General features: G+C 39.7%; 1 protein-coding gene across 1 annotated transcript; it reads left to right on the top strand.

The window, feature by feature from the left end:
• The first annotated feature begins 5,207 nt into the window (after positions 1-5,207).
• LOC118846924 (olfactory receptor 4D1-like) lies at positions 5,208-6,158 on the top strand. The gene has a single exon (XM_036755598.1). It carries the CDS (start codon positions 5,208-5,210, stop codon positions 6,156-6,158), a length of 951 nt encoding a protein of 316 aa, XP_036611493.1.
• The last annotated feature ends 4,152 nt before the right edge of the window (positions 6,159-10,310 follow it).

Raw genomic sequence — 10,310 nt, 5'->3', positions numbered from 1 at the left:
TGATTTTTATTTTTTATATGATTTAATGTGTTAATTGCTTCCCTAACTTTGAACATCTTTGCACAAAATGAATAATTTTATATCTGTCTCTGCTCTATTTACCAGTGTTTTATTTTAAATTTTCACTAATTATGCTAATGAACACCAATGGTTTCTTTATCTTTCCCTGGTTTTTGGAATTGGGACCATATTTGTGCTGTAGGAAGAATTTCACAGAGTGCTGTCTTTCCCACTTTATGAAAAGTTTCTATAACATAATTTCTTCCTTCTCCTTTGCTTTTCATAGTTGACCAGTTACCAAATTTCATTTATCCTCCTTCTACAATATATATTGCCTTTGTCCCCTCCTTTCCATTACTTTTGGCTCGACCCAATTTGAACTTTCATAATTAACTGAGTGAACTGTAGAAATAGCCTCCTAAAAGGTCTTATGCCCATTGTCTTCTTTTTAATCCATCCTTTATATCTCTACCAAAGTAATTGTCCTTGTGCCAAGATCTAGTCACTTCACTACTCTCCTTGCAGTTGGCTGCCAATTGCCTCCTGACCAAAGTTCAAACTGCTTTTCCTGGAAATCAAAGACCTTCCCAACACATTGCCACCATTTCCAGCCTGTCCCGGGCCTTTCCAGCCTTATCTCACATCACTCCCCACAATAAACGTTATGCTCCAGCAAAACTAGCTGACTCTTTGCCCTCAAAACACACCCCCTAATGCCTCTTATTCCTCCATGGCTTTGTTTCCATGCGCATGGTCAATTTTTTCAGTCACTGTGGATGCACAGAGGAAAAGAAGAATTTGGGATAGATCATCTTGAGCGAGTCCCTTCACCTTCGTAGGCCTCAGTTTCTTCAACTGTTAAATGAGAGAATTGAACGATCTGGCCAGAAAGTCCCTGCCAGCTCTAAATCTATAATTCTATGACCCTTTCATCTTATGATCTTCAAAACAGTTGAGAAGTCTTCCTTCAGGCTCTGCTTCTTAATGGCAATGGATTCAATGTCCTTTGTTTGCTTTAGTATCTCATGATCTTTCCTTTTTTTTGCGCTTGATGAAGAGATTGGGCCTGCCAAGTGACAGAGCAGCAGCAAAACAGTTTGATCATTGGTCAAACAGTCATGTCAATGTAAGAAAGTAACCAACCCAATTATTTGCTACGATGTGCACATTCACACAACACCTCCCCTTCCCCCTTGTCTCCCCCCTTTCCCTCCCCCCCCCCCCTTCACACTCTAGCTATTTGACTGGGTTTTCATGTTTCATGTAGTTGTCTAAGGGGGCAAGTAGAAGACCTGGTCCTGTCCATGGTGCTGGCTGGACGCTAAACATTTAGAAGCCCATGGATTGTTCCTTATAAATGTCTCTGGAGGTTCATCTCATTTGAAGGGACTATCACACTTCATGATACTTCTATTTCTATACCCCAGTAGTCTTACACTTTGTAATGTCCTTGGTGGTATTATTCTATAGAAGGCCACTGAAAAACTGTATGATGCAATAATTCTGACAATTTTTTTTCTTTTAATAAATCCCACTGTTCCTCTGCCTCTGAAAACACCATTCCTCAGTTCTCCTTTTTGGACTTAAGCCAATACTTTTCTCTCTTGGGTATCCTCTCAAATGCGATGCCCAGTTTATGTATATGTGAATTTGGGGTAAACGTCAGGGAGATCTTAAAATTGTGGCATGTCTTCGAAGATGTTAAGTCCTAAATCCCATCTTCCATTCTGGACTAGAGGTAAGTGAGAGGCCCACAGAATCATATCATCACATTCCTTTTCATTCAGGTTTGTAATTGGTGGACAAAGGCAGCACCTATGGGAGTCATAGAGGTAGGTATGTACTAGTAAATGTTTAACATTAATATTCATTCAATATTAATATTTTAAATATAATCTGGTCAGCAATATTATTTAATATTGTTTTAGACCATTTAAACTAACTAGACAGTGTGAAATATCAGTGCAAATGCCTGCCAAAACAGACATAGCAACTATATGTACATAAACATAAAACACTTTTTATAAAAATAAACTCAAATCCAAATAATTGAAGTAATATTTATTATGGGAAGGTAAAAATATAATTTTTAAAATGACAATTTTACCTAAACAATCTATTTATTCAATGTCATACCAATTAAATTACTAAAAATTATTTTACTGAGTTAGAAAAAATAATAACAAAGTTCATTTGGAAGAGCAAATGGACAGGAACTTCAAAGAGACCAAGATAAAAGATATAAAAGCAGTAGATTCAGCAGTATCAGATCTTAAACTATACTGTAAGAGAAAGCATTGCTGAAGCATACAAAGAATAATTTTGATTATTTTAAATTATAGATTTCTTATATAAATAAAACCTATGTATGCAAGACTAGAAAGAGTGCAGAAAATCAGGAAAAAACTCTGATAGACAATCTCTCAGACAGGATGTGACCACGTTGGAATATTGCTGTGGTGTAGGGAATGATGTGGTGGTTGATTTAAAAAAAAACATGGAAAGACGTGGACCTATGAAGGAATATGCTATCCACCTTCAGAAAAACAGATGACAGGTAGAATAGCACAGTCTTACATGTACATATATATGTATGTTTATAGATATTTATGTGTGTATATATATATATCCACACTTAATTGTAGTCTTTTTTAGGATATGGGGGAAGGGCTCAGAGGGGGAAAAATAAAGTAAAAAATGCCCAGCAGAGAACAAAAGAAAACCAATAAGGAAGCAAAGAAAAGCTGGGTAGCTTTGAAAACAATGTGTAGCATCTATCCTATAGGTTTTCTTGCAACGGAAATTTATTTTATATTGAATTCTCTGTTATGGTCTTCTGTGTACATGGCAATTATTTTCTTTTCTCATTTTATATTTAAGTTCAAAAGAAAAAAAATTACCAACCCCTCAAAAAACCCCCAAAATATATAATATGGATTATTATCTTTCTCTTATCACTTCCTCAAATTTAGACAACACCAAAACAATAAATCAAACCCTATTTTTTGTAACATTTGTTATATTTGATTTCCAAAGTGTACTTGCAATGAAAATTTAACATTTGGCTCTGTTGATTCAGTATGAGCTGGTTCCAGTTCGTCCACTGCAAGATGTCAGAGGTGAGGTCAATGAGGAATGAAGTGCCTTTGGTGGGAGTGAGGATGGAGGTTGGAAGAAAAGGATGCGTAGTAATGTGTCTAATTTCTGCTGCTTATGGGAACCAAGGCTTTCAGTGACCAAACAGTGCCACATTTATGAAATGGAGGGAGAATGTGGAGCAGAGGATTCACAAACACACAGATCACACAGAGCATACTGTTCTTCTTAAAAAAGAGCACACAATTCATAGACATCATGTATAATTCACCCCAGCTCAAGTCAGTCCTCTATGTCTTTCTGTCACTCATTCTCTCACATTCATCATCTTCTCCCACTTTCCCACTTTCTCTGTGATGCAACCTCTCCCTCTTTTCTGTCTCTCTTCATCCACATTTTCTGTCTCTCCCCTTTCATGCCTCTTTCTGTAGTGCCCTCTATTCCTTCCTCTCATTTATTTCATGAACCTGATGTGATATGACTCCCCAATTGATTCTGCAATTTCTCTTGGTAGTGTTCCTATGGCCCCTTCAGATTAGATTCATCCCTCATTTCAGAAGCCCCTCATTCTATCTTCCCTCACCTCACTTTTTCATGGTATCAGCACACAAATGCACACTATTTTTATTTGTCTCATGGAATATCTCCATTTTTATATATTTTCTGAGAGTCAAGTGAGAGATAGGTTGGAGGTTTGGTTACCATCTCAGAAACATCTGTGGCCCTCATGCTACCTTATCCTGCTCTGTGTCTCTCCCTATCTGAGACTGAACCTCAGAGTGTGCATGTAAACTGGGGGCCTCCTCCACAGAGCAGCTCAAAGAAAGATGCTGTGGGAAACTTTTCCCGATTGTCCCGCAGCTTTTACTCCCATAATTTCTTTCAGATCTACTTTTCTTCACTCACACTGCCATCACCCTAGCTAGGGTCCTCATTACTTCCCACCTGGGCTACCAAAATTACTTCCTAATTGATCTCCCTGCCTCCTCTCTCTCTTCTCTTCAATGTATACCTTCAAAACAGCTGTGAAAATAATATGCCAAAAGCCCAGGTTTCACTATGTCACTGCTACTCAAAACCTTTCAGGGGCATCCAACTTCCTTTAGGGTGAAAAGTAAATCCCATAGCCTAACATTTAAGATACAGTCTGACATCATTCTACCTTTTTAGCCTAATTTCACATTACGTCTCTTCATATATGCTTTTCAAACATACACACACACACACATACATACATACATACATACATTTCGAGCAAACTAGCTTAGTAGTTCTTCGAACTGAACCTGATGTATCCTGTTCTGTCTCAAAACTTTTGCACAAGCTTTTCATACCCAATTCCTGAAATGTATTATTCTCTGATGCTCCCCCACCCCCTACCCAAAGCTAAAAGATTCCGTATCTTCCTTTAAGAAGGAAGTCTTATAAGGAAGAAGGAGTCTTAGCTCAGGTAACACCACTTTTGTGTAATTTTCCATTTTTCCTACTAGTGTGCTTTCTTCAAATATTCACAGAGCACTTTTTTGGGTTTGTCTTTTGCCCTCTCCAATCCCTGTCTTAACTTACTTATCTCTGTACATTTCCTATCCCTCATCTCAAGTAAACTGCTCAAAAGCAGGGACTATTTCATTTCTGTCTTTCTATTACCAATGATTAGACCAATGTCTTGCATATAGCAAGGGCTTAATCACTATTATTTGAGGTGAAATGACCACAGTGGACTCAGATCATCCTTCCACTGTGCATCTTCTCACTATTTTCCCTTTTTCATATAGAACTTTCTGTTTCTTAGACCTACTTGCTAGCATTCTCATAGGCATCACACCTAGAGCCCTCGATTTTGGAAAGCCCTAGAGAACCAAGTCTTCTTACCCTTTTTATCCTCTTTCTCCTCTCTAATGCCTGAGATTCCAAAACAGCAACTTTGTCCACAAAGAGTGATAGGTCAAAATTTTTATTGATCCAATAAATCCAGACCCATAACATTTATAGGGACAAGATTTGTGTGCATGTGCATGTGTGCTTGTGCGTGTGCATGCGTGCACACGCGCACGCATGTGTGTGTGTGTTTAATGCTATGTTTTTCTCTTCAGGTGTGTTAGAAAGATGCTATGGAACCAGGGAATCTCACTAGCGTGACTGAGTTTGTCCTCTTGGGACTCTCACAGGCTCAGGAGCTGCAGGGTTTTCTATTCCTTGTGTTCCTGATTGTCTACATAACAACTGTTATGGGCAACCTGATCATTATAACGGTAGTGACCTCTGACATTCGGCTCCACACTCCCATGTATTTCCTTCTCCGTAATTTGGCTGTTATAGATCTCTGCTACTCCTCAGTCACTGCCCCCAAGATGTTGGTTGACTTCCTTTCTGAGGCCAAAACCATCTCCTACCAGGGCTGCATGACTCAGATCTTCTTTTTCCATCTCTTGGGTGGTGGCACAGTCTTCTTCCTCTCTGTGATGGCATTTGACCGCTACATTGCCATCTCCCAGCCCCTCCATTATGTCACCATCATGAACCCTCAGATGTGTTTTGGGCTGGTGGTGGCTGCCTGGGTAGGAGGCTTTGTCCACTCCATTGTCCAGCTTGTTCTCCTGCTCCCTTTGCCCTTCTGTGGCCCCAATATCCTGGATAACTTTTATTGTGATGTCCCCCAAGTCTTGAGACTTGCCTGTACAGATACCTCTTTACTGGAGCTCCTCATGATTACCAACAGTGGGATGTTGGTTCTTATTTGGTTCCTCATCCTCCTGGCTTCCTATACAGTCATCTTGGTGATACTGAGATCTCACTCAGGGGAGGGGAGACGCAAAGCCTCTTCCACTTGCACCACCCACATCATTGTGGTGTCCTTGATATTTGTGCCATGCATCTACATCTATGCTCGGCCTTTCACCTCCTTCCCTATGGACAAAGCTGTCTCCATCAGCTACACAGTCATCACTCCCATGCTTAACCCCATGATTTATACCCTCAGGAATCAAGATATGAGATCTGCCATCAAGAGGTTAGGGAAGTATCCAGTGATTTGTAGAATGAATGAAATTCATGCTAGTTGACTTTGGGTAAGTCATTTCACCTCTTCCAGCATTAGACTCACCTGTATGGAAAATGGGCAACTATATCCTATATCTCCATTACCATCTACTCTAATTCTACAGTTTTCTCCAATATCATGCGTAGGCATATTGTAAGGATGGAATAAAAAATGAATAGATCTTTTATGTAGGAATTCTGCACCACTCTTAGAAGAGAAACATAAACTATCCTATTCATGATATATCAATTATGATGAATAGCTACTTTTGGCATCAATACAAGTTGCGCAGACAAATGACTTCCTCTTCTCTCTTGTCTACTAACTTATGAAAGTTACACTGTCCCGATTCTTTAAACTCATATCCCAGACATGTCTTAGCATATTTGTCTCTTCTGGTATCTCCCAAATGCTTCCTTGTAGGGCCGCAGAACATATTATTCTTCTTTCTAATAATTCTTCTGCTATTCAGATTTCTAAGAGGAGATCACAGGCTTCATGCCCAGTATGAAAGGTTTGTGATGGACAAGAAAATGGAGACACAGAGGGTGTATTTGAGATGCTTAAGGTAAACCAGTTATGAAGAAAAGAATGCAGCTTTGAGGTCTTCTCCACAAATGCCAGTCTGCCCATTTTGTGTCTTTGTCTTCATCTCTGGTTTTGTCTTTATCTCTCTGTCTGTAGTGATTTATCTGTTTCAACTGAAAGGACTGGTGGATATCACTGCTGCGGTGTCCATGATATTTGAAAGATTGTGGAGAATGCAAGAGATGCTGAATGACTATGGAAGGGCAAAGGTTTCCTAGTTTTCAAAAAAGAAGATTCTATAAACTATAGGTCAGTAAACCTGACCTTGATCCTGGCAAAATTCTACAACTAATTATTACAGAGATGGTTCATGAATAGCTGGGAAAGAAAGTATTAATCCCATAGAGCCAGTTCAGCTTCACTGAGAAGTTCTCAGAATAACCTCATTTTCTTTGTTGATCAAAACTGGCAGATCAAGGGAATGTGGTAGATAGAGTTAAAACAGAATTTACTAAAATGCTTAATAAAGTAACTTATGCTATTTTTTTCTCTTTTTAAAAATTTATTTAGTATTTTTAGTTTTCAGCATTGATTTTCACAAGAGTTTGAATTACAAATTTTCTCCCCATTTCTACCGTCCCCCCACTCCAAGATGGCATATATTCTGATTGCCCTGTTCCCCAGTCAGCCCTCCCTTGTGGCACCCCACTCCCCCCCATCCCCTTTTCCCTTACTTTCTTGTAGGCCAAGACAGATTTCTATGCCCCATTGCCTGTATATCTTATTTCCTAGTTGCATGGAAAAACTTTTTTGTTTTGAACATCTGCTTTTAAAACTTTGAGTTCCAAATTCTCTCCCCTCTTCCCTCCGCACCCACCCTACCTAAGAAGGCAAGCAATTCAACATAGGCCACATACACATCATTATGTAAAACCCTTCCACAATACTCATGTTGTGAAAGACTAACTATATTCTGCTCCTTCCTATCCTATCCCACTTTGTTCAGTTTTCTCCCTTGACCCTGCCCCTTTTTGAAAGTGTTTGCTTTTGATTTCCTCCTCCCCCTATCTGCCCTCCCTTCTATCATCCCCCCTTATTTATCTCCTTTCTCCTTCTTTCCTGTAGGGTAAGATACCCAGTTGAGTGTGTATGTTATTCTCTCCTCAGGTCAAATCCAATGAGAGCAAGATTCACTCATTCCCCCTCACCTGCTCCCTCTTCCCTTCCTACAGAACTGCTTTTTCTTGCCACTTTTATGTGAGATAATTTACCCCATTCTATCTCTCCCTTTCTCCTTCTCTCAATATATTCCTCTATCATTCCTTAATTTGATTTTTTTTAGATATCATCCCTTCATATTCAACTCACCCTGTGCCCTCTGTCTATATATATATATGTGTGTACATATATACACATATATATGTATATTCCCTTCAGCTACCCTAATACTGAGGTCTCATGAATTATACACATCATCTTTCCATGTAGGAATGTAAACAAAACAGTTCAACTTTAGTAAATCCCTTATGATTTCTCTTTCCTGTTTACGTTTTCATGGTTCTCTTGATTCTTGTGTTTGAAAGTCAAATTTTCTATTCAGCTCTGGTCTTTTCATTGAGAAAGCTTGAAAGTCCTCTATTTTATTGAAAATCCATATTTTGCCTTCAAGCACTATACTCAGTTTTGCTGCGTAGGTGATTCTTGGTTTTAATCTTAGATCCTTTGACCTCCAGAATATCATATTCTGGATCCCTTAACGTAGAATCTGCTAGATCTTGTATTATTCTGATTGTATTTCCACAATACTGAAATTGCTTCTTTCTGGCTGCTTGCAGTATTTTCTCCTTGATCTGGGAGCTCTGGAATTTGGCAACAATGTTCCTAGGAGTTTTCTTTTGGGGATCTTTTTGAGGAGGCGATCAGTGGATTCTTTCAATTTCTATTTTACCCTCTGACTCTAGAATATCAGGGCAGTTCTCCTTGATAATTTCTTGAAAGATCATATCTAAGCTCTTTTTTTAATCATGGCTTTCAGGTAGTCCAATAATTTTTAAATTATCTCTCCTGGATCTATTTTCCAGGTCAGTGGTTTTTCCAATGAGATATTTCACATTGTCTTCCACTTTTTCATTCCTTTGGTTCTGTTTTATAATATCTTGATTTCTCATAAGGTCACTAGCTTCCACTTGCTCCAATCTAATTTTTAAGGCAGTATTTTCTTCAGTGGTCTTTTGTACCTCCTTTTCCATTTGGCTAATTCTGCCTTTCAAGGCATTCTTCTTCTTATTGGCTTTTTGGAGCTCTTTTGCCATTTGAGTTAGTCTATTTTTTAAGGCGTTTTCTTCAGTATTTTTTGGGGATCTCCTTTAGCAAGTCATTGACTTGTTTTTCATGGTTTTCTCTCATCACTCTCATTTCTCTTCCCAATTTTTCCTCTACTTCTCTTACTTGCTTTTCCAAATCCTTTTTGAGCTCTTCCATGGCCTGAGACCAGTTCATGTTTTTCTTGGAGGCTTTTGACGATGGCTCTTTGACTTTGTTGACTTCTTCTGGCTGTATGTTTTGGTCTTCTTTGTCACCAAAGAAAGATTCCAAAGTCTGAGTCTGAATCTGAGTCTGTTTTCACTGCCTGGCCATGTTCCCAGCCAACTACTTGACCCTTGAATTTTTCATTGGGGTATGACTGCTTGTAGAGTAGAGAGTACTTTGTCCTAAGCTTGAGGGGCTGCGCTGTTGTTTTCAGAGCTTTTTCTACACAGCAAGCTCTGCCACACCAGCACTCCTCCTCCCCCAAGAACCACCAACCTTGACCACAACTCAGATCTGAGCAGGCTCTTCATGTCTGCTCTGATCCGCCACTTAATTCCTCCCACCAGGTGGGCCTGGGGCCAGAAGCAACTGCAGCTGGAATTCTGTAGCTGAACCACCTCCCCTGCCCCTGGGGCAGTGGCCAAACCACAAACTCCTTTCACTCTGTCCCTGCAGTTTTTTCCCACTAACCTTCTTGCTTGTCTTTGGTGTTTGTGGGTTGAGAAATCTGGTAACTGTCACAGCTCACTGATTCAGGGTGCTAGAGCCTATTCTGCCTGGCTCCCGGTCTGGTTGTTCCGGGTGCAGCCCATGCCATCTCCACTCTGCTCCCAGCTCCCATGCAATAGATCTTACCCCACGACCATCCAGGCTGTACTGTGTTGGAGCCCTGCTTCCCTCTGCTATTTCATGGGTTCTGAAGTTCTAGAATTTGTTCAGAGCCATTTTTATAGGTGTTTGGAGGGTACTGGGGGAGAACTTTAGGCCAGTCCCTGCTTTCCAGCAGCCATCTTGGCTCTGCCTCCTACTTCTGCTGTCCTTGAATTGGATGACAACCAGGATTCAAAAAGATCTTGACACACTAGAACAATGTGTGGAATTTGAAAAATGGCAAATTGAGCCTTGTTGTTAGGGAATATACTTCCTAATATTTAATGCCATCGCAAAAAAGAATGTATTATGTCAGGTAGTGAGATGCCCCTCACTGAAGGCCTTCTAGCAGAATGTAAGAGCACTTGTTGTGTATGTTGTAGTAAAGATTCTTTTTGGAATGTGAGCTAGATAGCTACACTCTATAATTCTATAAGTCTGTTTCTAGTCCTCTTTTATCTGATTT

Source organism: Trichosurus vulpecula, chromosome 4 (assembly GCF_011100635.1).
Source record: "Trichosurus vulpecula isolate mTriVul1 chromosome 4, mTriVul1.pri, whole genome shotgun sequence".
Lineage (NCBI taxonomy): Eukaryota > Metazoa > Chordata > Mammalia > Diprotodontia > Phalangeridae > Trichosurus > Trichosurus vulpecula.
The sequence above is the reverse complement of the archived record's forward strand: the minus strand, read 5'-3'. Positions and strand labels throughout refer to the sequence as shown.